This window comes from Nicotiana tabacum, chromosome 16, assembly GCF_000715075.1.
Source record: "Nicotiana tabacum cultivar K326 chromosome 16, ASM71507v2, whole genome shotgun sequence".
Taxonomy (NCBI): domain Eukaryota; kingdom Viridiplantae; phylum Streptophyta; class Magnoliopsida; order Solanales; family Solanaceae; genus Nicotiana; species Nicotiana tabacum.
The window spans coordinates 123381452-123407734 of NC_134095.1; the positions used below are offsets into that span (position 1 = coordinate 123381452).

At 36.6% G+C, this 26283-nt stretch overlaps 1 protein-coding gene and 1 long non-coding RNA gene across 4 annotated transcripts; both read left to right on the forward strand.

The window, feature by feature from the left end:
• Positions 1 to 6295: 6295 nt before the first annotated feature.
• LOC107828169 (uncharacterized) lies at positions 6296 to 9967 on the forward strand. The gene is made up of 2 exons (XR_001657688.2): positions 6296 to 6642; positions 9584 to 9967. It is a non-coding gene; the product is annotated as an uncharacterized LOC107828169 (long non-coding RNA).
• A 2456-nt stretch (positions 9968 to 12423) lies between these two features.
• LOC107828170 (6-phosphogluconate dehydrogenase, decarboxylating 1) lies at positions 12424 to 16286 on the forward strand. 3 transcript variants are annotated; one of them, XM_075233320.1, is made up of 2 exons: positions 12424 to 12793; positions 14590 to 16286. In XM_075233320.1, exon 2 carries the CDS (start codon positions 14599 to 14601, stop codon positions 16051 to 16053), a length of 1455 nt encoding a protein of 484 aa, XP_075089421.1. In that variant the 5' UTR covers positions 12424 to 12793; positions 14590 to 14598; the 3' UTR covers positions 16054 to 16286. The 3 variants fall into 3 exon arrangements, with proteins under 3 accessions (XP_075089421.1, XP_016510917.2, XP_075089422.1); XM_016655431.2 differs by having other exon boundaries at positions 12426 to 12773; XM_075233321.1 differs by having other exon boundaries at positions 12471 to 12753.
• The last annotated feature ends 9997 nt before the right edge of the window (positions 16287 to 26283 follow it).

Consider the following 26283-nt stretch of genomic DNA (forward strand, 5'->3'; position numbering starts at 1 on the left):
TGATTTGAGAGGGAATTTGGGAAGAAAATTGTGAAACCTTTCAAAAATGTAAAATGATGATTTAAAAGACCAAATAGTGTCGGAATTGTATAGATTTCGTATGGTTAGACTCGTGAGAGTGCAAGGTTTCTGGGAATATAAATTTTTACCGATTCCGAGACGTGGGCCCGAGGGGCGTGTTGGTCATTTTCCATAATTTCGCGTATTAGCTTTGAATTAAAATATAGGATTATTTGTTTGAGATGATATTTACGATATGCAATTGAATTGATTAGATTTGGGCCATTTGGAGTCGGATACTCGTGGCAAAAGCGTGGTTCTAGTTGATTTTGAGTCGGTTCGAGGTAAGTGGCTTGTCTAACCTTGTGTGGGGGACCTTTCCCCTTAGGATGTGCTATATTTGATAATTGAAATGCCTTATACGTGAGGTGACGAGCGCGTACTTGAGCTAATTATTGAAAATCCGGTTTTTCCTTAAGTATTTCAATTGAGTTCTTCTCTTGTTTTATTCTACTTGTGAATTTAGCATGTTGCTAGTCTAGAAAGACATGTTTAGTTGACTTAATTGTCTATTTGCTTAAATTGCCTGAATTGCATTACGTGAAACATGTTAGGCTAGAAATAAATGTTTACTTGGTACGAAATTAGCGTTTAATTTAATATTCTTGTGTTGCTGCTCTGTGTTTTAAATTGGGACTAAGGGTTAGATTCCCGGGAGATTCCCCCTGCATATTTACTTTGGGATTACGGGTTAGATTCCCGGGAGATTCCCCCTGCACATTTACTTTGGGACTACGGGTTAGATTCCTGGGAGATTCCCCTGCACATTTACTTTGGGACTACGGGTTAGATTCCCGGGAGATCCCCCGTACATATATTGAGGATACCGAGAGATCCTCGGGATACCAAGAGATCCCTAGTACATATTGAGGATACCAAGAGATCCTCGGGATACCAAGAGATCCCTGACTTATATTGAGGATCCCGAGAGATCCTCGGGATACCAAGAGATCCCTAGTACATGTCGAGGATACTAAGAGATCCTCGGGATACTTAGAGATCTCCGATTACTTTCCTTATGGTTTGTTTTCATCATTGTTTCCGTTATTGTACTCTTATTATCCTGCATAGATTCTTACTGTAGGTTCTCAATTGCACTGCTTATCTTATCCTGCCATCTTTATATTTTATATAACCTCAGTAGGGCCCTGACCTTCCTCGTCACTACCCAACCGAGGTTAGGCTTGGCACTTACTGAGTACTGTTGTGGTGTACTCACGCCTCTTCTGCGCATGTTTTTCATGTGCAGATCCAGGTACCTCTACTCAGGCGCACTATCAGTGAGACAGGAGGACTACGGAGACTTCGAGGTTGATCTACTGTGTCCGCAGACCGATGAGTCTCCCTCTTTATTCTATCTTTAGTACTTAGTTCTTTTTCCTTCCGTTTGTTAGATATTCTGGAGTTTGGAGCCTCACTATACATTTTCGTAGCCTGTGTTTTTCCGTGAGTTTCCGGGTTTTGGGATTGTTTTAGTCTTGAGATATTGAGTTGTATATGTCAAGCGGCATTTAGTACAATTTCCTTTTTAGATAATTAAATATGGTATTCTATTTTTTCGCAATTATTATGTTTCCGCAAGTGTTAGGCTTACTTGGTCACGAAGACTAGGTGCCGTCATGACATGTTCACGGTTGGTGAACTAGGGTCGTGACAGTGGTCCATTTGGCGTCCGTGGTTCAGGCTTCAATTGTTTCGCTTGCTGTAGCAATTTGCGTCCAAACAGAAGTTGTAAAGTTAGAAACTCTTGTTAATTGGCAACACTCTGTTTAAGGTCCAATTCTTTCTCTATTCTCTTATTCTCGTTATTTTCATATGTTCTTTTGTTGTGGTATAATTCTGATGGTTTGTGTTTTAGATTAATATTCAGTTGGATGATCCTTTATTTTTTTAATTACTGTGGCTCAACTTCTTCTTTGTTTTTGGTGAATGTTTTGGATTTTAATTGCTTGATTTTAAACTGACATGAATACAATCTTGTTATGAGATAAATGACCATGGGGTTGAGCTAAAACAAATTGACATAAAGAAATTTGGGCTTACAGGAAGCAATAAGCCATAATACCGTTAATATGATTTGAAGAAAATTTGAAATTCATGATAAATTGTGTTGCTATTTATTATTATTTCATTATTTCGCGTAGGAGCATGCTCAGGCCGTCAACACCTGGGTAGGGAAACTTTAGAATTTTTGTTAGTTTTGAGGTGAGAGGTTGTTTCTTTAGTTAAATTTATCCGGGGAATGCCCCGAAGTATTTGTATATATTTTATTCCGGGGAATGCCCCCGTAGTATTCTGTAATTGGAGGCTAAAAGTGGAACTTGTAGTGTTTTATTCTTGTTTTATTTTTCTTTATTAGGCGGGGACGACCTCAAGCCTCTTATATGTTAATTTTCTCATTTCTGTGTTTATTACCTCAATTCGAATATTTTAAAAGCCAACTTGATCATGTACGCAACCGTACTAGTTACGGGACTCGGGGAGTGCCTAACACCTTCTCCCCGAGTCAAATGAACCTCCTTACCTAAATCTCTGGTGCGGACTTAGTTTTGGAGTCCAAAGTATTTTAAAGGAAAAATTATTTTTTTAAAACGGTGACCTGGCACACCGAAATCAATGTCAGGTGACGACTCTGAGTTATTTCCTTTTGAACATAATTTTGTCACTTTTTAATTAAAACCCCTTTTCAAGCTTTATAAATCCTTTTATTTATTTAAGAGGGGTTTAGTGAAGTTTGGTAAAAAAAAAGGGTGTGACAATAGTAATACAAATATACCTGCGCCTGTGATAGATTCGCCGCACCCGACGATGATGAGCCAAAACTCAACCTGCGCTCACCATCCACGTCTGGGGTTGACCGATCCTCAACTGCGTTCGATGGGCCTGAAAAGAAGTGCTCTATATCTGCAGTGAAGCTCGTGCCTGTGATCAATAATGGATCTGACGGGGTCACCTGCGATGCTGGCAGCTCTAGCTGAAGGCTGTACGATGGCATGCAGCTGGAAGGCTCGTCTTGCTGAGGGATATAACCCGACTTATTATCTCCAAGATCCTCATCAAGTGCCTCAACAGGTGCCTCAACGCCCCCTTGCTGGGGACTACCTCCTCGCCGTCCCCCAAGACCCCGTGGGGCACGCCTGCCTCGTGGGGAAGCCATGGCTCATGCCCGTCCCCTCGGGCGTGCAACAGGCCTACCCTGATGGTGGTGCTCTGGCGCCACATAATCAGTAGCGTGATCTAACCTCTCGCCCTCTCTGGCTCGCTGTAGTGTCCGGAGAGCCAGCTCTATCACCTGCCGGCCATACTCAGTGACTGCATGATTGTCGGCATGTTGCTGCATCTGCAGTCCCAACTGGTAGAATAAATAATGACCAATAGCCTGCACAACATTTAAAATATTAATTACAGAACGCTATATCACAGTTATAAGTATGGGTTCCAAAAAAAACATACCGGTGCCTCGTGCCTTCTGACATATGATCTGTACCGACCGCCAGCTTGATGAATGGGGTTACCGATCATCAGTCGGGTAATGCGGCGGTACCAGGACGTATACATCTGAAGTTGCCGCCTGGATCTGTGAAGGTAGGGGCCGAATCAGGTCTTCTCACAGGTCCCAAGTATGGACCTGTGCCTCTAGCCATGCTACAAATGCGTCATCCACCCTCGAACGATCATCCCGCTGATAATGTAAAGCCTCCCATGTAGGTCCCCTCGGTATAGTCTGCGTATGGCCAAACTAGCGAAGTACCCACACTGTAGCATGATGCTCCACAACATCGAGGCACATCAGCGGGACGGAAGTGCTCCAAATAGTCGGCCGACCGAGCAATAATCGGGCAGTCCAGCTATCAAGTCATCGTTGTATGACGTCCAGATGAACTATCAAATAATAACATAAAAGTGAGTATGCGCAACACAAGTGAATTTATAACAAGTAAGTTTAGGTACATATTTACCCGTGCGACCTCCAGCATATCCAACACATCCCTAACAAGAGCGAGATTATGATGAGCATCAATGGCTAGGTAATTTCCACACTGGAGAACCCACATCCTAGCTAGAGGGAGAAATAGAGCTGCTACATCCGGAGGTAATGGTGGTAGAGGTGGTTGCAACGGCAGGAACCGCTCCCAGGCCCAAACCTAACATACAAGGTTGACGTAAAGTTTAAGAGTCATTTTCACTATATAGAATTGGAAGTAATGAACATAGAAAATCACATACGTCGCTCTAGGTGCCCATGCTTGCCCGACACATACTCCTGTACAGGTAAGCAAGAACAACAGCACCCGGCTATACTGGGGTAACTCATCTAGCTGCTAAAGATGATGTAGAAATCGCATACTCACTAGATTTCCCGAAGTGTTCGGGAACAAGACACCCCCAAAAAGAAGGAGCAGCGCCAACCTCGTGTACCGGTGAATATGTAGATCATCTGTCTTGTCGGTGATGTCGGGGTGCAATACCTCCAAATGTTGTCTAATAGTTGTCACAGAAATGCGACTGCCCCCTAAAGCTACAGCCTCACCCTGTGACCTGAAACTAGTGAACTGCTGCAGCAAGTCCAAATACTGGGCACGTGACATAGATCTCATATACTGAGGCAGTGCAACGCCCAGTCCATCAGCAGACAGCCTATATAAAACCTGAACATCCTAAAGCGTGATGGTAGCCTCGCCAATAGGCAGGTGGAAAGTGTGTGTCTCCGGTCGCCACCGCTCTATCAAGGCCGTGATCGGAGACCAGTCGAGCTGCAGCCGCCCAATCTGAAAAATTCTATGGAAGCCCGTATCACGCAGGCACTGGACTACACGGGGATGGAAATCTCTACCCCTCATAAAATCCCACACGTCGTCCACTCTCCCGGCGCGGAGAGTCTGCTCCACTAGCTCTCCCGGTCATACGTAGGCGGACCTATGATCGCCCTGTAACACTAATATCTCATCCGAGAAAGGTCCAGGATGCACAGACGGGACGTCTATGTCGTATATTATAAATTAAACAATATTAATTGTGTGTTTGTGTTATAATAATTAATATTTAATTGGACAGAGTGTATATCTATGAATTCCGGGCTCGATATTTGAGGCCCAGTAGCACCAAGCTATCCTGAATTCTTATGTGTGTCAATTTCAATATTTTTAGAATTTTCTTAGTTTTATAAATTAAATAATTAATTTTTAATTGGACAACATATATATCTATGAGTTCCACGCTCGATATTTGAGGCCGAGTAGCCCCAAGATTTCCTTAATTCTTATGTGTGCCAATTTCAATATTTTTCATAATTCTGTGTGTTTGTTTTATAAATTAAATAATTAATTTTTGTAAAGTCTAATTGGACAGAGTTTGTAGTTAGTAGATACTTAAACTACAGAGATTCAACGCTAAAAGGCTCTATATTTTACTACGCTAAAAGGTTCTATATTTTACTACGCTAAAAGGCTCTATATTTTACTACGCTAAAAGGGCACTAGTCTTTAAGCAAATAAATAATCTAAACTAAATAAAAACAACAAATATATTTTAATAACATAACTTTCACGAAATTACATATAAAACAGTAAAAGAAATTTATGAACATTTTTATTAACAAGAAAAATTATTTCTCAACTTTTAACTATTTTTTTAAACACTAATAGTTTAATCCGGATAAAAATAACATACTAATTTAATTGCAAACAAAACACAAAACAACATGAAAACACATTCAAGACAATTAATATGCATTATTATACGAGTTTCGACATAAACAAAATCGGAATACCTCGATTTATGTTTTTTTAGAAAAGTCAGAAAATTGAAAATTTGAGCCCGAAACAAGGAAACCACAACAATAGAAGGCTTGAGTTGTATGCGGGACCTATAATCCTAACTTTTTGTGTGACGGGTGGGGTCCAGTCGAATTTTTTTCGAGGAAAAGAGGGGGGGGACCGTTGTTTTTTGGTTTTAAAAATGGAGGTTTTGTTTCTGTCGTGGGGAATAAGGAGAGACTTTTATTTTAATAAGTAAAACGTAATATTATACCGCGTTATATATAAAATACGATATTATACCGTGCTTTATTTTAACGGCTAAAATTCCGCTAAATAAAACACAATATAATAACGTATTTTATATAAAAAAGTAATTTTTTTTATGCGGTAGAAAATTGTTTTGAGTCCAATATGTGAATGTAAGTGTAATTATGTGTCAACCTTCCCGATGCATTTTCTGCAACAATTCGTCACACGCTGTGAGTTGATCCCTTCTGCTTCTCTCCTTCTCGGGGTGCTAAAACACCCATTCTTATCCATTTCTATCTTCTTTCTATAAATAGCAAAAACGAGTGTTAAAGAGAAATGACCCCTGTTATTTTAATTTAGAAGGAAATTAAGCATATACTATCTACATAGAGAAACAGAGAAAATGTTGATGGGGATAAGCTTGCAATGCATGATGGACTTGGTGGTAGCTGGTTTTTCCCTAATGATTGGATTAGGGATTTTTGCTTTCATTGCTTCAATTCTCTGCTCTGCTGCTTTTTACCAGAATGCTAAGCAACTTTCTTGAATCTACACCCCCTTATGGATTTATTAGGTATCAATATTTGTGCTTTTTTCTTGCTTTATATTTTGGGTGTGTGAAATTTCAATTTCCGTGAAAAACTGCACCTGTTTCTTGGAGAATTAGAGTATTAATCTAGTTCAATTGAGCTACGAAATTTAGTCAAATGGAGTACGATCAGCACAATTAATTGAGAGGTTGGTGGAATGATTAATGAGGAATAGATAACCCCAAATAGTTTTGGTTTAATTTGAGGCATCTTATTGTTGTTTTTACAATTATATTATCTCCTGATGAAGATTTAGTGCATAAGCTAGGGGTTCATCTGAACCCTGTAGCTTCAGCTTAGACCATTTATATGTGTCTAATAATCACTAAATAAGTAGAAATAATTAATTCTGAACACAGTAAAGTAGTTAAAATGTTGTAGAATTCCGAATCCGGACCCATAAAGTTCAAAATCCAGGATCCACTTTTCTGCGGCATCACTTTGTTTGAAGATACATGTAACCTGGAGAAAATATATCTGGAGAAAGGCCATAGTTTCCTGATTCTCACAAACTCCAAGTTGATGGCTGGGTGTATAAAGCTAACTGCCAGGGTTTATACAATTAGTACTCTAATAATTGAATAGGTTAAACTATGATGGCAAATTTGATTTAAAGTCCCACCTTTTTAACAGATAAGGTCATCTAAGTTACTTAAGGACCAAAACTGTATCAGGATGATGCAAAGTCCCCTTCAAGGTGTAAAAGAAGAATGTGAAATTCTGTTATTTCCTTCTCTGCAAATATCATTTTTTTGTCATATTCACCTTGGAGTTGAACTTATACTGCCTTAGAACCAATTATTTACTCATATGTAGACTGCCATCATGTTATTGCTAGTATATAGAGGGAGTTAGAGTGTGATACTGATGAAGAACTTGTCAAGTTCTAACAGAATGACTAAAGATTAGTGGTAAATGGAGAAGAAAACAACAATTTGCTAACAAAGAACTCTGATATCCTTATGTACCTTCCCTCGGCTCCGTGTTTTACAATGCCTTTATGAGCTTGCTCAAATACTCTAAATGGATTTTGTTTTCAACTGCTCCATGGAAATGTCAAGATTCTTCCATAAACTGATTGAAAATTGGGGTTAGAATTTTTTTTTAAGTGATTGTATCCTCCTTGATGTGAGCTTTCTGTAAAAGTTGTTAGTGTCTTGTGTGCACAGAAATATGCCCTGGATCCATCTAATTTAAGTTTACAGTCTAATACGAGGTTTATGAAAGGGTATATTATATCTGTCACCTAAAGTGCCTAACATTCCCACTGTTTTTAGCATTAAGCAGTGTTTTATATGGATTAATACTCTAGGCAAACTAGAGTATTGCACTAAGGAGGCCAGTGTCTTTTATCAGATTAAGACAAGTTGGTAGTCCCTTCTCTGTCTTCAATCATGAATTGTAACATAGCCTATTGATGCTAATGACATAAGCAATGACCATGTGAGGTCTGCTATCAGGTAAATAAACTCCCTCCCCTACAATGCAAGTTTTTATAATTTCACAGGGCATGGAAATTAAGATGGAATTATAGTTGTTTAGTACCGAATAGATCGACAAATATGCATCATATTATCATTTGATAAATAGAACTTGAAACTGTGTAAAAGTGAGTCTTGTAGTACCTTTATTTTCTTATATAATTGGATGGTTTTATTTTAGAATGAGAAAACCTTTCTTTCCAGAAGTGAACAGTTGAACTGAAAAATGGAGCAATAGGACAATCAGTCTGGATTTATATGCCTAATGAAACATCATTACCTGTAGGAGAATTTGTAGTCGGTGGTTTCAGTGAGACTGTAAATCAAATTACCCAGCCTCCATTTAAAACTAGACGTCTCTTCCCCACCCTCACCTACCCCTAGAATAGAACAAGCAGTAAATCTCTTCAAAGACAGAGGTGATCTGCCCCCCGGGCTTGGTTTAGTTGTAAGAGCATAGACTGTGCTTGTGATGTGTGGGTTAGGCGCAGACGGGTCCAAACCTTGCTGCAAACAAAAGCTTGGTGTTTAATTGGAGAAGGGTAGAGGGACGGGCCTATTATCTACCGAGTCTCAAATTGTGCGCCACTAGTCCTTGGGAAATTAGTTGGTAACATCTCCTCATGGTTCCCTCTGGCTGAAACAAAACGAGAACAGGCACCATTCTTTCGAATTCTTGTTCTTTCGCTTGTCATGAAATAATGAAAGAGCTTAGCTTAGAGTACTATTCTAAGTGCATTTGTGAATAAACAATAAACCAATGAACCATACTTTCACTTATTTATTGATACTAGTGCTATTATACTATCACCAGTGAGGAGGTGTGAGAGGTTGGCAGTGGTGGGTCTTACGAGAGGTAGAGGTAGGCCGAAGCAGTATTGGAGAGAGGTGATTAGACAGGACATGACATATCTTGAGCTTACCGAAGACATCACCCTAGATAGAAGGATATGGAGGTCGAGGATTAGGGTAGAAGGTTAGTAGGCAGTCGAATTTGGAATACCGTATTTGTTACTTATTTTCCGTATCACTAGTATTATTATTATCATTCTCGTATTATCTTATCTCTCGATCTCTATTACTACCTGTTGTTTTCATTGCTTTGGTTATCTTATTGCTTTGTTATTTTGTTATTGTTACTGTTCTTATCTGCATTATTCTCAACTCTTTACTACTGTTTTCGTTTTCAAACCTGCTTTGAAAAGCTTTTCTTTAGCCGAGGGTCTATCGAAAACAACTTCTCTACCTCCACAAGGTAGGGGTAAGATCTGCGTACATAATACCCTCCCCAGAAAATACATTGAGTATGTTGTTGTTGCTATTATCTCTATGTGCGTATGTGCTTGCCTTTCGAGTCTAGTTTGAAGAAGTTCGGTGGTGTTTTAGTTGCTAATGCTATCCCTTCCTTGTGCACAAACTCACTGATTCATGGCTTCCTATGCAGGCAGGGTAGATACCAACACTACAGAGGTTATTTAAAACCAAAAACAAAAACAAAAAAAGATGGCAAACAAAAATTCAAGAAATAAAAGGGGTTCCTCCACTATCCTTTTTACTTAATCAGGCACATTGTTGCTTGTGTGGCAGGAGCTGCTGCAGAGATGAACTAACTGATTAGCAGTAACAGTTTGCTGTGTTTGTATTTGTAATAGATAGAGAGAAGTATTTCCTCTTAGAAAAAGGCATTTGTATGCAATAGTAGAATGAATATGCAGTTTTGAGACGGCTATTTTCTATTTTTTATATTTTCTTGTGTTCTAGAAACTTCTTTAATGCTTCTTCAAAATAGCAGCATGCTTCTTTCAATGACATTGATTTTTGAAGTTGACATTGGAATATGCCCACTTTGCTACGTAGTTGCTTTTACATTCTCTGTTCCAACTAAGAGTTTCTCTGTCCACATTTAACAATTAAAAAAAAATGATTTTCTCGTCCACACAAAATATTTTATCAAATACAAAGTAGCGAATTGGTGGGTTGATTAGTTTGAACCGAGATTCTAATCGTTGAAGTAGTCCTTTGATCAATGATTTTAGTAGCTTATTCTGAAAATAAAATAAAATGTTAATTATCGCCAAGCTAAGAAATTCCAGGAACAATTTATTACCTTATTCTTATACAGAAGCATTTTCCTCGGCTTGTTCTGGTACGGACTTGTTTATACAACAAAGAGGTGTACTATAGGGTAGAGGCAAGGCTTTTGCGCTTACTGAGATGTATTATTCTTATCGATATCGATCAATGCGGACTGAGGACATTGATAATTGAGAGCTTGCTGTTGTCTGAAATTATAAAGGACTTGTCATAGTCGAGACTAGATAATTAAATTGCGAAAATCAATAGAACAATCGAATTTGTTTTTTGATTCTCCGCCATACTATGTTTTACTAACATTTATTCTGGAAATTTGATGCACTAAGATGAGCTTTAGATATTACTACTAAGAAACAACCTTCTTGTCCAGAAATTAACAAGTTGTTGATTCTTGACATTGTACAAAATAGTTGACAAAATCTGAAATTTGAAGATTCTCTATAAAATAAACTAACATATAAAATGTGAGCAGAACTTGAGTTTGGTCGAAGAATAAAATATTAGGTCCACCTAACCTTTGTGGAGGTCACAGTTGACTGTCTTCTTCACCTAACAGCCCATCCACCCACTTACCAACAAGGAAGGACCCTTTTTGTGAAACTTGCAATTACATGATGTCTCTTTTTATATAAAAATACTTAATGTACTGTTAACAGAAAGTATTGTTCAACAGTTTGCATAGTATTTGAAACTAGATACAGTGCAAAATTTTCAGAAGAGATTTCATTTCATAATATACTAGATTATCTATTGATTTAATGAGAAAGAATTTGATTTGGTTAGTAACTTAGTATGAAGTAATTAATCATTTTACATATTTTTAGAATTTAATATGAATTTATTCGAGAATGTAGCCACAATTTAATAGGTGTAAATTAACCCATCACAAGGGGTGCGTATACCAATTTATTACCATGTTTAATTGGTCGCATAAGCCTCTCTATTCCTGCAGGTAGGGATAAGATCTGCATACACACTATCCTCCCCAGACCCACTAGTGAAATTTTACCGGGCTATTGTTGTTATAGTAATTGGTCGCATAAGAAAAAGGGAAATTACTAGCTATATCCATTTATAGGTAACTCATTACAAAAATTGGTCAATTGATAAAATATTACTAATATTAGCCAAATTAGCCAATTAGCTATTTGTAGCAAAAAAATATCAATTTTATTTTCTTTTGAGTGGGTGCTATTAGAATAGATTGGGTATATCTTAAGGAACTTAAATCTCAGTTTTGGGATGATTTGGTTAAGTTTTGAGATGATTTGAATTGAAAATTCGAAGTAAAAACTGAATATGAAAAAAATGATATGTGTATCACACTGTATATCATTTATGTATCACATATGTATCATATTTGTATCGATTGTGTATCACATGTATATCCATGTATACCTGTGTGTGAGATACATGTTTGATACATATGTCGCAGAAGAATTTGTTGAACTTGATTTAATTACGAATTTTGATACAAAACCAGTCCAAATCACCTCCAATTTTGTATATTGACTTATCTATATGTTTTCAATGAATTTTAACTATACCCATTAAAAAAATTTCTTTTTTGTTTAGATTTTTGGAATATTGTATATTGTTTTTTGTATTTTATCACCTTATTTGCTACCTCGTCCATAAAATTTCCTTTCCGTCTTGCATCTAATGTTGCTAATCACGCTTAAAATATATGGAAGGTGATTTTTGCATGTGATTCTTTGAGAGAAAGAACCTTATTTATTTGGTTTTTAAATTTTTATATATGTTTGGCTAGTTTTGGCAAGTCTATGACTAATAGCTAGAGGTTGGTAAGTTGAAACTTATTTGGGACATTTGTGTAAGTTTCCCTAAAAAAAACTATTTTATGTATTCTATTATTTCATGCGAAATAAAATGAGAAATACAAATATGTATGTTAGCAATATGGAAATTAAGTTATTTAAAGATCTAAAGTAAGTAATTTATGCATAGAAATCCCATTATTGTTAATTTATTATTTATATAATTTTTTTATTATTAATTATTTGTACAAATAGTTTTTTATGTTATAACTAGTGAATGGATCAAAGGACCGGAAAAGGCATGTCTCTAGGAAAAGATAGACACAAAAAAGAAAAAGAAAAAAAGAAAAAAAGGAACGTCAGAAAATGTCGAAAATTATAGTAATAATTTGTTAAAGGACCGTATAGTTGAAAATTCATGAGAATACTATAAGCGAGCAGCCATTGTTTAACAGGGATACCCCCGCGTTTGACAAAAAGAAGATTAGAGCCGCCTCCTGAAGTCCTTTCTCTCCATTCTTGAACTAGTCTCACTTCAAACAGCTTTAGTTGATTTAACCTACAAACTTGAGTTCACACCATTCAATTATATCTTCATGCATTCACTATTTATACTCAATTTTCCACAAATCTGATCGTTATCTCAACAACCCCAGTCCATAAATTGTTTGTTGTTTCAATTACTTAACGGGAAATCTCATACAACTATATTGCTTGAAGCAAATCTCGGTGCTTGGTTGAGGTAGTAAAGGATCTTCTTGAGTAAGTTTTATCTGTTAAAGGTTTGATCTCGACAACCCAGTTCATAATTTTTTCCTTGTTTCATTTACTTGAAGTAAATTTCATCAGTTAAAATCTTGGTACTTGGTTGAGGTAGTACTAGTAGTAGTAGTAGTAGTTTTGTTTTGGATAAGTTTAATCTGTCAAAGTTATGATCTTTATTTGTGATTGTTTAGTGGTTGAATCGATTTAATCTGTGAAAGATTTGATTTTTTTTTTGTGATTGTTTGGTGTTTGATTCTAATCTGGCCTAAATTCTTGGATGTTTCTATGAGTTGCTCATTGTGTTCAACTGGGTGTTTTATGATTGAATTGTTTCAGTAGCTGGTGGATTTAACTTTACCCGTGGTTTTTAATACGTGGATCGCCTAGTTCCTTTTCCCCCCTGTGTGTGTCTTTGTGGGACATTATTGCTACTTCTTGTGCTTCTAGGTTTTAGGTAAGAATGTGCACTTTTACTTTTTCGTTTCATCGGATGGAAAATCTAGCGATTTACTTGGTTCTTTTGTTTGCAAAGATCACCCTTTTGTCTACACTTTTTAGTATTTCATGATAATCTAATCTATTTTGTCCTACCTGCTGTTTGGTAAAGCAATTCGAACTCGATTTCCTGCTTTTTCTTGCCTGATCTGTTTTATAATGTGTTTATTCAGTTTTCAAAAATTGTGGCTCAATTCTTTTTTCGGCCTGGTTTCATGTCTCAGCATGAATTTTTGGTGTTAGCCAAAACATCGGCCATTTTTGCCATTTTCTTAGATTTTATGTTGGTATTGACCTTCCTGAGTTCATTTAGTAAGTTCATAAATTGAGTCAGTTAATTAATTTTGCCACTAAGCTCATAAGTTGAGTCTACTTATGATTCAAGAGTTGTCTCTACAAGGGTTATTTAGCATTTCATTTCTATACAAATTGAAGGTATACAGTGAATGTGAGTTTGAGATGGACAATGTTATTGAACTTCCTATTCCAGTGCAGTTGTTTTCATTGTTGTTGTCTCCTTTCATCGGTTTTCCTCTTGAGCAGTGGCGGAGGCAGGATTTCCGCTAAGGGGGTTCGAAAAAAATAATTAAAAAGGGTGTAGCTAGTGGGAATAGAACCAATGACCTTACGAAGGTTTTGAACCCTCTTGACCACTAAGCTATGCTTTTGGGCTATGTCAAGGGGATTCAAAACATAATATATATCTGTAAAAAAGCAGATTTTGCTTTACATACACAGTATAATTTTTCCATGAAGGGGGTTCGGGTGAACACCCTTCCGCCCCCTAAATCCGCCCCTGCTCTTGAGTAGGAGAGTTGTCGGTAAAATCACTCATGTCTTTATTTTCTCATTTTCACTGGTGCCATTCTTGTTGTCCGCAAACCCGTCTTTTAAAGTCATACTAAATGAATCTGAATTGCCGTTTTCTTGAACCTTGTTTTTGAATTTATAAGCAAATAATGAAGGGACTGTTCATCTATTTCTAATAAGGATTTTTCAGCCATCAGATATCTTTACCTGCCTTTGGATAGTGAAGTTGTTGTCCGTCTTAAGCATCTTTCACTAAATCAACGTTCAACCATTCGTAGTGTTTTTGACTGATGCAAATCGGTAGGTATCAGGTATCTCTGGTTTATTTGCTCAACCTAAGACCAAATGACCAGTACAGATATAAGAGAGGCAGGGAATTTTTGCAGAATCTGCTTTAGAAGTTGCTGTGATCTATTCTCTCTATTGCTGCTCTATTTCTCTTTTAACCTTTTCTGTTTTCATTTCATTGTAAGGGAAAAAATGAAATTCTCACATCCTCCTATAACAGGTAACCAACATGGCTACACCGACAAGAATTGGCCTTGCTGGGCTTGCTGTTATGGGACAAAATCTTGCTCTCAATATTGCCGAGAAAGGATTTCCTATATCTGTTTACAACCGATCCACTTCAAAAGTTGACGAGACTGTTGAACGAGCTAAAAAGGAAGGAAATCTTCCTCTTTATGGCTTTCATGATCCAGAGTCCTTTGTACTCTCCATCCAAAAGCCCCGTGTCATAATCATTCTTGTCAAGGCCGGTGCACCAGTTGATCAGACCATCAAAACCCTTTCTGCTTACATGGAGAAAGGAGACTGTATCATTGATGGTGGCAACGAATGGTATGAGAACACTGAGAGGAGAGAGAAAGAAATGGCCGAGAAGGGTCTTCTTTATCTAGGAATGGGAGTTTCAGGCGGTGAAGAGGGTGCTCGCAACGGACCCTCACTGATGCCTGGAGGCTCTTTTGAAGCCTACAAGAACATAGAGGACATCTTGCTAAAGGTTGCAGCTCAAGTCGACAGTGGCCCTTGTGTTACATATATTGGTGAAGGAGGTTCTGGAAATTTTGTTAAGATGGTTCATAATGGAATTGAATATGGTGACATGCAGTTAATTGCAGAGGCTTATGATGTGCTAAAATCTGTTGGCAAGCTCTCTAATGATGAATTACAACAAGTCTTCACGGACTGGAACAAAGGAGAGCTTCTGAGCTTCTTGATTGAAATCACAGCTGATATATTTGGAATCAAGGATGATAAAGGAGACGGGTATCTTGTAGACAAAGTTTTGGATAAAACTGGGATGAAAGGTACTGGTAAATGGACCGTTCAGCAAGCTGCTGAGCTGTCAGTTGCTGCACCCACAATAGCTTCATCATTGGATTCAAGATTCCTTAGTGGATTAAAGGATGAAAGGGTTCAAGCAGCTAAAGTATTTAAAGCTAGCGGGGTTAGTGATATCCTTGTTGACCAGTCCGTGGATAAGAATCAGTTGATTGACGATGTGAGAAAGGCACTTTATGCATCCAAAATATGTAGCTATGCTCAGGGCATGAATTTGATAAGGGCAAAGAGCGTTGAAAAGGGATGGGATTTGAAACTAGGGGAACTTGCTAGGATTTGGAAGGGTGGTTGTATTATCCGTGCTATATTTTTGGATCGGATCAAGGGGGCTTATGACAGAAACCCGGATCTTGCTAATCTACTTGTGGATGAAGAATTTGCAAAAGAGATGGTTGAACGACAGTCTGCTTGGCGAAGAGTAGTCTGCCTTGCTATCAACTCGGGTATTAGTACACCGGGTATGTCTTCAAGTCTTGCTTACTTTGACTCGTACAGGAGGGAAAGACTTCCTGCCAATTTGGTTCAAGCTCAGAGAGATTATTTTGGTGCTCATACATATGAGAGGATTGATGTGCCGGGATCTTACCATACCGAGTGGTTCAAGATTGCGAGACAGTCAAAGAACTGAGGTTTTTTGATGTTTTCTTTTTACTTGACCTAATTGAATAAGGTTCGTGTTGTCATTGAATCTGGGAGGTTATATTCTGTAGTATCATGTTGTCATCTGGTCTCTCAAATGTTGGAACTTTACCTATGTTGTTGTGAAGCCTATTTGTATCTTTAAGGCGTTGGCCCTTTTCTTTCATTTACGCCCTTTTCTCCAGTTCTTTGTTTTGCAATATGAATCTAGGATGATGTGCACTTCTCATTTTCTTTTGTTATTTGAGTCAATTTTACTCGTTTCCCTCATCTTACATATTTCAAATGTTGTGCTTGCTAGTATCTGATTCAGTTGAAATATTTTGAGTATTACCTGAGAATCGTCACATACACCCGTTCGTGTCATCAAAATCAGGAAAGCTCTGTGTGTTGCAAATTTTCCCTTTTGTTTTTTATTAACAGGCAATTGAACCTTCATATAATTCTCATAATACATAGTGATTGTCATTCTCTGCAGCTAAGGATCCTTTCATTTATTTCAGAAAATTGCCATGCTCCAAGTTCCTGTCTCACTTTCCTCATGCTGAGACTAAATCTCAGGAAAGTATCTTTTCCCTTCTCTCCCTTGGACAAGTTGTTAGGGGAAATTTTACCAGCTAAATGATGTGTCTTGTCATAGAAACAAGGTTGCTAAATACTAATCTCTTACACTAAAACTAATTGTTTGTTGCTGGAACTGACTTTAGTTCCTTTGCCTACTGACAGATCTTGACGTCTCAAGTCATGATTTTAATCTTTCAGGATAATTCTTTGATCATATCCATGGGGATAAGAAATTCTCTAAGGATAATGATCAACTAATGCCAAGGAGTTTTAGACCTAAACTTTTTGCCACTCCTAAATTTCATCTGTTTTGAAGTGGTATCAAATGTTTCAAGTTTCCTTGTTTCTTTTCTTCAATTCACCCCCTCCTAGCCAACCCAGGGTGAAATGTTATTTTGAATTAATTGGAAAGTGCATTATGGTCTCTTTTTGCTTTCTCTGCACACGTTCAACATTGAACCGTGAAGTTTTTTGGTGTTTGAAATTCTCATTACCAGAGACGGATGCAGCATTTGCTACGGGGTTCATTTGAACCCAGTACTTTTAGCGTGGAGCATAAATTTATGTATAAAAATTCTAAAACTGTAACAAATAGTCGATATAAACTTTTAACTTTAAAAACACAACGGGTTCAGTGCTAATAACCTTAAAGATTGAACCCAGAGAGTTTAAATCGTGGATTTGCCTCTACTCATTACCAGATTCCAAGCAGTTGTCCATAGATTGTGATTCATGATCCCAGGATCTACCATGAGACTGACTCTATTGATTGGACATATCCAAGATCGTGTACTTCAAGCATGAATTGGTTTTCTATTTTTTATTGGACATATCCAAGATCGTGTACTTCAAGCATGAATTGGTTTTCTATTTTTTGTAATAGATATCTTAATATTCCGCTCTTGTAATCATTGTACCATGCTGTGGCTCTCTTGATGTCACCCTGTGAATTTCCAATCAATAGATGGTACACGCAGACTGAATGCAAATGTTTGTATGCTAATTTAAAACGTTTCAATTTTCAAATTATCGTACTAAGTAGTTACATTCTAACAGGACTGTATCGACTTCTGCAGTTGCTCATCCTAATGTGATTTGAACTCTTTGACTTGTATTTGTAACTGGAAGTAGTCATACCTCTTTTCTTATTTGTTTATTGCGAGGAAACTTAGCTGTATCTACTATTTTTGTTTCAGAACTCGGACTTATTGTGTCCTGAAACCATATATAAAGATCCTATACTTATTCCTTCCTGTCAACTGAGTTAGAAAATTTTATTTTTCTTACCTCATTGATGTAATAGTTCTAAACAAAAAAAGATATAGTGGCTCAGTGTCCCCCTCAAATCTAATATTTTCTCCTAGATGTTGATCTGCTACACGCATAACCTATTCTGCTTTTTGCTTTGTGTCCTGAATCTTCTTTTGCTGCTTTTATATTTATATCATACAGTTTCTTCTTCACCTGTCCGTGGTGTTCCTTGTTTGAAAGCTTCGTTGTTTCATTTTCTGCATGCTTAAATTGAAGCTTCCCATGACTTCTATCGATGCTTGTGCATACTTCTTGATGACCTGGACCAGACGTGGCATCCGAAACTAAGGAGTCATCACTCTCGCCATCTTCATTGTCATCATCGTCATTATCATTGTAAAGATACTTATCTCTCTTCCTCGAATTTCTTTCATCACCATTATCGTAGTCTTCTTGATTATATTGATGAATAGGAGAAGCGATATACATTGTCCATCCCGACTCGTTGCTGCATTCTTCTGTGCCTCCAGTGAGTTTAGATGACTCCATTACCTCAAACTAGTAAACAAAGACATTCAAGAAGAAATGTGACTTATCTGTATGATGGAATATAATTGACTCTCTTATTTAGCCTCTGCAGCTTTATAAACTCCCTGAACTTTTGTTTTCAACATACAGTTAAAGTAACCCCACAAAGTACTAACAAAAGTTTGGATTGTTCCTCCTTTTAAAAAAAAAAAATTATAATAGTGGTGTTCGGGTCAACTTTCACGTACCTCGACTATTCAACAGGGTACCTACTATTTTCACCAATACAAGTATCAGCCTCTGTCTACCATAGCTTAGGCAGGTAAATCCAACTATGTGCTTTGGCGTTTCGTATGAAGTTAAAATAGGATAGGGTGAAGGATGAAATCAAACGCTCTTGCACTTTTTTTAAGAAGTAGAGGTTGAATTAGATGGTCGGTTCTTTCTTTTGAAAAGACTACCAAATCGTCCACGTAAGGCTCGCATATATTATGTAGGTTGTGTCATCCCTCTTTGATATGTTGCACTTTTTTTTTTTTTTTTTTTTGGGCATATCGTAGTAAGGAAAGGAAGTGAGAGCGCTCATTCGAATCGAATAGCTGAAACTACTATAATTCCTATTTTCTGCTTTAAGAGAAGCCTTTTAGCTCGTTTTAAAGCGTTGAAGAGAGAGATAGGATATTCTAAAGATAGTTGTTGAGGAAGCATCTGATTTCTAACTACGAGTCCGTTTTCGAGCTAACTGAATGCCTATGTGCTGCTAGTTTGTTCCACTATATGTTGTTACTACTCTCGTTGCCAGTGTGACAGTCTGAGTAGACGTACTTCGCCAATGGATCACTTAGTCGGAATAAGCGGGCTTAGGAGTTGAACCTTTTGTGATTTGGAACATGATGGGAAAATCTTGCTTTGGTTGTTGTCCAATGGCAGTATACTATGGGTCTTCCCCACCTAAATTTTTTATCTTGGCTTATTATCTGTTAAGACTAGACTAGAAGATTCATTACATGATTTTCAGCCTATGTATAGAGGCTACCTCTTGTACTGATTAAATCTTGAACATTGAAATCTTTCTTGCTTTCTGGGCTCCATCTCGGATAATTTTTTGGAAGTTTTAAAGTATGAGGACAAGATTTCTTTTGCTACGGAATTGATTCAACATCTTGTTTGCTTTCATCATGTGTTTCAACATTTAAACTATTGCAATCAGATTTCATGTGCACGGAAAATGATGCTTTAACTTGCAATTCTGTGCATATGATTTTTCGTCAAGTTCTTGTGGACTACATAGTTACACATCAACAAGAAACCTTTCTTCTACTGTGGTTGGAATAGAGCTTTAACACCCTTAATGTGACAGGTGAGATAAATGCATTGCACTTGACTTTATTAGCATCAATAATACAACATAAAGTCCATATTCTGATAGATAATGTAAATATTCTTCTCAGAAAAATGACCAAAAAATTGGCACGAGTGAATGACCACACAAAATGAAGAGAGACATCACTAGTTAGTCACTCTCAGTGTCTTTCATTTGATCTGCCTGCTGTTGAAAGTGATTGTGCAGATGAAAGCAGAAAACAAAAGATTGGACAGCCCAACTACCTGCTGCTTTCATCAAACTATTCAATTAGAATAGGGGCATACGCAGAATTTTGTGCAAACTGCATCGACCAATTATCACAACTCGGCTTGTATGTAGATCTGTATCTATAAAGGTTCTAAGACTTTACTTCTTGTCACAAATTGATGTTTATTTATGTTAATTGAAGCAGTGTCTTTCGACAAATTGATGTCGGACTATACTCCAATGGCATTCTTAGTTATGAGCAACGCCTTGTATTTATGACTAGTGTGGAATGGCCCGTGCTGAACCCGGGCCCAAACCTATAAGTTAGTAATTTTATGGAAGGAGTGGATAAACTTTTCATAGTGTACTCTGATTAGTTTGTGGAGTTGAAATGAGATACATGGGTTACAGGTACTAATTTTGATGATCATGCTATGCACAAGCCCAAACTCTGAGAATCAAAAAAATAGTTTGATATCCAATTATGTATGTCGTTGATAAACATATATGCTTGTAGAAATGATATATGACTATGTTGTAATTGACTTATATATGGTGGAATGTCAGAAAGAGGAAGTATTGGATCATTTGGAGAAATGGTGCACGTATATCCAATATGTTAAGAGTTAGCTGCACATTTGAAATGATAATTTTTTTCCAGCTGACAATTTTTTGAAATGATCAACAAACCTTATAAACTAATATTATACATGAATCATGCTTAACAAATATGTCTTGAATAGTAGAAAATGAGGAGTTTTCATCTCCCATTCACTAATGAAATTTTCTTTCCTAACATGTATCAGATAATAATTGTTTAATCGATACATTTCAAACTTTTTTCGCATATCTCTATGCTCCTGACACCTCTAAGATTTACACCCCCTTATATCAATGGTGCAATTTACCTAGGCCTAAGTATAAACAAAAATTTGAGTCTCTCTCCTACCACAGTGCCAAGAAAGTATATTTAAGATTCACAAACAAGTTTGTCCATGTCTTGTACTATCTAGAAGTCCTTACATTATGTGCTAAGATGAACTGATAAAGCATAATTGAGAGGGGAAGGGAAGACCAAAAGCAAAAGATATCATCTTCAATTTCCTATTTTTCGGAGCAACACGAAGCAAACTCATAGTGGCAACAAGATGCTCAACAGAAAAAGATAATCAACCCCAGTAATGAATATGTTCTTCCTCCCCCTTATCACGAAATAAAAGGGCAAAAGAAAAAAAGAGATCTAACTGAAAATATTTGGTGCTCTAAAAGATCTAATCATGTATCCTACAATTTTGAGAAACTAACATAGAGTTACATACTATAATAGAACCTATCAGCACGACCAATTAATAGTAAGAATAATTGCCTTCAAGCAAATCATAAGAACCTTTAGTAGCAGCCTAATTAACACAGTGATGAACCTACTATAGTCTATCTACTTTTGAGCTTATAACCAAATAGAGGCGATTCATGGATGGTTCCCTCCACTGTCGGTCTTAATTAATACGCTGGTCTTGAATTCAATAATGAGACAAGAAGAATTCATCCTAAGGCCTGAGCTTCATAGCCTCCCTTCGTCAAGCACGCCTAGTCTATATTGGTTTACTGTTTGCTACAAACCTAACTTGATCCCTCAATTTTTTTTCTTTTTCTATTAGTGGTGCTCATCTTGAGCATTTGAGTGAAGGATCTTTACATGAAATAAAAATTTGTCACTTCTTCCAGCCAATTGTTCATAAACGAGCAAAATAAATACTCTAATAGATAGTCGAACATACTTTTAACATTTGGGGAAGAATACTCTAACAAGCTTATAAAAACATCCACCACTTCTAAAAGCACTCTTGCGTTAAATTTTGACATCTAATAGAAATATAAAACACAATTGACGCTTTTCCAATATAGCATGCAGCATATACAACAGGACAGTCCTAGATTCTAATGTTTATTGAGTCGGTCACGCTGAATAAGAGCAAAGAAAACCTGAGCTCCTGTACCAAAAGCAAAGCTTTCTGAGAAAACATAGATTAACTCAATAATTAGGAGCAAACAAATTTAGAACAAACAGTGTATGCCCCACAAGTATTTCATATATTATCTAACCCTTTAATTTCAATATTTAACGCTATTAATTATCTAGAACTCAATCACGAAAAAACTTGTAACTTTAACTTGTGTTCGGACCCCTAGCTAGTTTTGGTCGCTTCTCAATATTCAAGAAAAACCTCATGAATTCTTTGCATTTACTCCTTTAGTTATATTTCCTTAAATATATTCTACCTTCTTATCATCTGGATCACAGATCTCATGAAGCCAACATATTATTAATTCTTTTTCACAGTTGATGAATCTGAAACTAAGATGCAGAGCCGAATTTACCACTATATATCTTCAAGATTATATTTCTTGAATCGAGAGGATCTCTTAAAAGCGGAAATACCTACCATTCATATTATCACCATAAAAATGGCTTAGAAGATATCAAAATAGAAGAAAAATATAACTACCAAAACAAGAAAACTAAGTATGGTTAGAGGTAGAATTTTAATAACCTCAAACTTCTCCTCTAGCTCTTTGATTCATTTTTATCATGGATTGAATTTCATAGGTTATCATCCCCGTTATCTCCTCATCAGTGCCTTCTTCTTTGACTAAAGTTGGCAGGAAGAAAAAGATTCTAAAATACATGTAAAAACTACAACAAAATATTAGCAGTGTGATGAAAGCACAGAGGAGGATAGAGAAACTGGCAATATAACCCTTTGGTTTCTGAAAAATATCCAAGAGTATCACAAAAGTGGATGATAACCTTTTGGCTCTTCCAATTGCTTTTGTCAATCCTTGAATGTTTTATTCTATTCACTCCAAAGCTGATTTTATGCAGAATTTATAGTTACTCTTCAGGCTAGATTGTTCTTCAATGTAAATGGTTAATATAGGTACTTGGTTTTAGCTTGATAAATTGATTTCTCATTTTTCTGTGCAGCATGACGTATCGATTCCCTGTTACGAGGAAACTTGAACTTAAAAATTATAGATTGAGTAGCTTACCCTTTCTGATAATGAAAAACCTAATTAATCCCTTCTTGCTGGAAGCAAATATATTTTATTTCATCCTGAAATTGCTTTTTTGTTTAAAAGTCACATTGCCTTGGCCTTTTTTAAAAAATAAAGATAACAAAAGTCACTGCGGCCTTTGAGTTGTGTAAATAGGGAAAGATTTATATTACTCTGTGTAACATATTAGATTTCATAATCATGTTTTGAAAGATAAAATAAAGCTAAAATAATTAGGGGTAGTTAATGAGAAGGTTATCATCTTATTTGACCACTACATGTTCACATCTAATGAAGGAGCAAACTGCAATAATTTATGAATATATTGTGATTGCCCAAAACCAATCCCCACCACCATTTTTGACTCACCAGAAATTGATCTATCTGTTTTATCAGAGTGAGGCTTTGGAGAATAAACATTTACATCTTTATAAGTTCTTTTTTCATTCCCATTTTTTTTATGATTAAAATGATTACTATCAAATTGGTCTCAAGATGTAGCTTGCAGTAAAAAATATTGCAGTTCATTTACACAGACAAAACTAAACAACATTCTTCTCTAAAACCACATGTAAAAGGATTGAGGGAGATTCATTCAAATAAGATCTCAATGAAGCAGGTATCACTTTAAAATATAATATTTTTGACATTCTTATTCTCAAGATTCAAAGCTATTTTTCACACAACTCACACTGCTGGCAAATTAATTTGGACAGGATATTGATGTTTGAGTCAACACGGAAATGGTGAAGCTTCTTATTTTCTTCTCAGCTCGATATGTTTAGCTACCAGATCAATATCCTAGTCAAACATATATATTCTTCAGGGAAGTGAATTAGGATATCTATGATTACTCACAAACCAGAATTCATAATTCCTAAAGAGAGGATTTACAATAATCTAAAGCAAACAAAGTTTTATTTTCAAATCACCAAGAAATTTCAATTTAATCACATACATGTGGGATGAGTATCGAAAACTTCGTACACCTCAAGTACGGCCTTCTCTTAGGCTGAAAGCAATAACCAGAACTGCAAAAAAGCAAAGTTCGAGAATACCAAAGAGATTTAGGATGCCTGGGAGAGTACCTCTTCGACAATAAATGTGGCCGCAACTACCACTACAAGATTATAGTTTAGAGAGGTATAGACATCCCAAGCAAGCAGAAATATGTCAATCCTTATAGGCGTTCAAAAAGGATAAACATCTAAATCATGACTATCAGAGAAGCTATTTCAACACCTTGACATCTATCTTTATGAATGACTTAAGAATGACAAGAATATAGGAAATGTACCATAAGCTTTAAAAGATCTACAACGTGCTTACAGTCTACCTGAATAAAACTTTTGAAGAGTAAGAGTCAACAATTCTATTGTCCAAGAATTTGACACATTTCAGGTTAAAAGCAAACAAACGTACACAAATTCATCTCTTGGATAGTAAATCTGAGAAGGCAAATTTTGTCACTATGCTACATCAGATTATTATTCAAGTACACAAGTTAAATGGAGAATTTGATGTCGAGAGCGAGCAAAAATATTGCAACGCAGCCACAATTAAATGAAGGCTCATTTTTCACCTTAAAAGTATTTTACCTAAAAATTAACCGGAGACTGACATTCCTATTAACAGGTTAATGAAAACATTGCATCACAGTGAGGCAAAATGCAAGATGCAACAAAAAATAACTGGCATAACATCTCTAAGCCATCTTATGTCCAAAAGAGAGAGAGTATAAAACTATAAATCACCATTAAAAAAAATAAGAAAAGAAACAAAAGTGCATGACCTACTACATTTTAGCTTAGTTTCTTGCTAACTTCTGTAATACCCAAAACAATGAACACCTCTGAAATCTAAAAAATACTCAAACTGGATACCTTTTCTTCGGGGGAAAGGAAATAAATTACATCGAACCCGACTACAATGGTCCAACAACACCATTTTACCAATTTGGACTACTTTTTATTTGATCAGTTTGCAGTCATTTTATGGATAATACATACATTAGATGATATTTATCTTTCACAAATTGGTGTCCGTAATGGGAGAAGCAGCTTTGTATGTCCGGCCAAGTTCTATCGTGCTAGCTCCATGTCCATACTCGTTATCACGCCACTGGTTTCCTTCGGATCATAATATAACAAATATGACCATTTATCAGTAAAAACGGAGAAAGTAGCGAAATCAGAGAAGCTAATAAAGAACCGAATACTGCGAGGAATTGCAAAAGGGAAACATTACTGAAAACACGCAGCTGTAAATTAATAAGGTGCCACATGTTTCAACACTTAATTCCTAAATTTCCAGATAGAAAGTTAAGAAACTTACCGAAGAACTCCCAATTTTAACTCAATATCTAACATTAAAATGGGGAATTCATTGGAAGGGAAACTGAATTTTGGAAATTTATCTATACCATCGAATTTGGATGAGACGATGCTGTCAGAGAAGACTTGAAGATAAAGCTGAAAGTGTAGAGACATATTGACCTAGGAAGAAGAACCATCGATTAGTACAAAAAGGGCACAAAGGTAATTATGTGCCCAGCTTTTCACGCATGGGACACGCGGCGCATTCTTGATTAAGATCTTTTGTTGATTAATGTCAAAATACAATATACACACGGACCGATCAACCAATTATATAGCCCATAGCTGGAATTCCATTTTTACCCCGGGAAGCAGGACGACGAAGTCCTGCTTACTCCCGCTTCTAAATAGTAGGAATATTATGTCGCCTGAAAATATTCATAATGAGTAGTCCAATTTTGTAGCAATTGCGCATGGACCCAAATGATCGGTACAAGACAACTTTCTGGATTCCAATGCTCAATAGTCAATACTCAATACCAATGGATCATTATGCCTTTTGGGCTTTGCAACATCAATGTTCCAAAGCCTTGGCCCAAATCTTAAGCAAAGAACGTAAGCAGATTTAACCTGTTAAAATAGCACGGGCTAGCCAGTTTTCGGACTGATCATTCAAAAATAACCAGTTTGTCAAGTCATTAAAAAATAGCCACTATTTTGCTGCAAGAGAGACCAGTCTAGCATAATATACTGGAGTACGGTGCACCTGTGTATGAACTTCCAGCATATTATGCTGAACCGGTATACTTTGCTGGCTCCAGTATAATATATTGGAGTTCCAGTATACTTTGCAGTTCCAGCAAAGTATACTGGAACTCCAAACTCCAGATTTATCTTTACATGAAAGGTGACTAAATTTCGATGACTTTTG

Excerpts from the sequence above, each read along its gene's own strand:
- LOC107828170 (XM_075233320.1), top strand. The coding sequence starts at position 14,599 with ATGGCTACACCGACAAGAATTGGCCTTGCTGGGCTTGCTGTTATGGGA.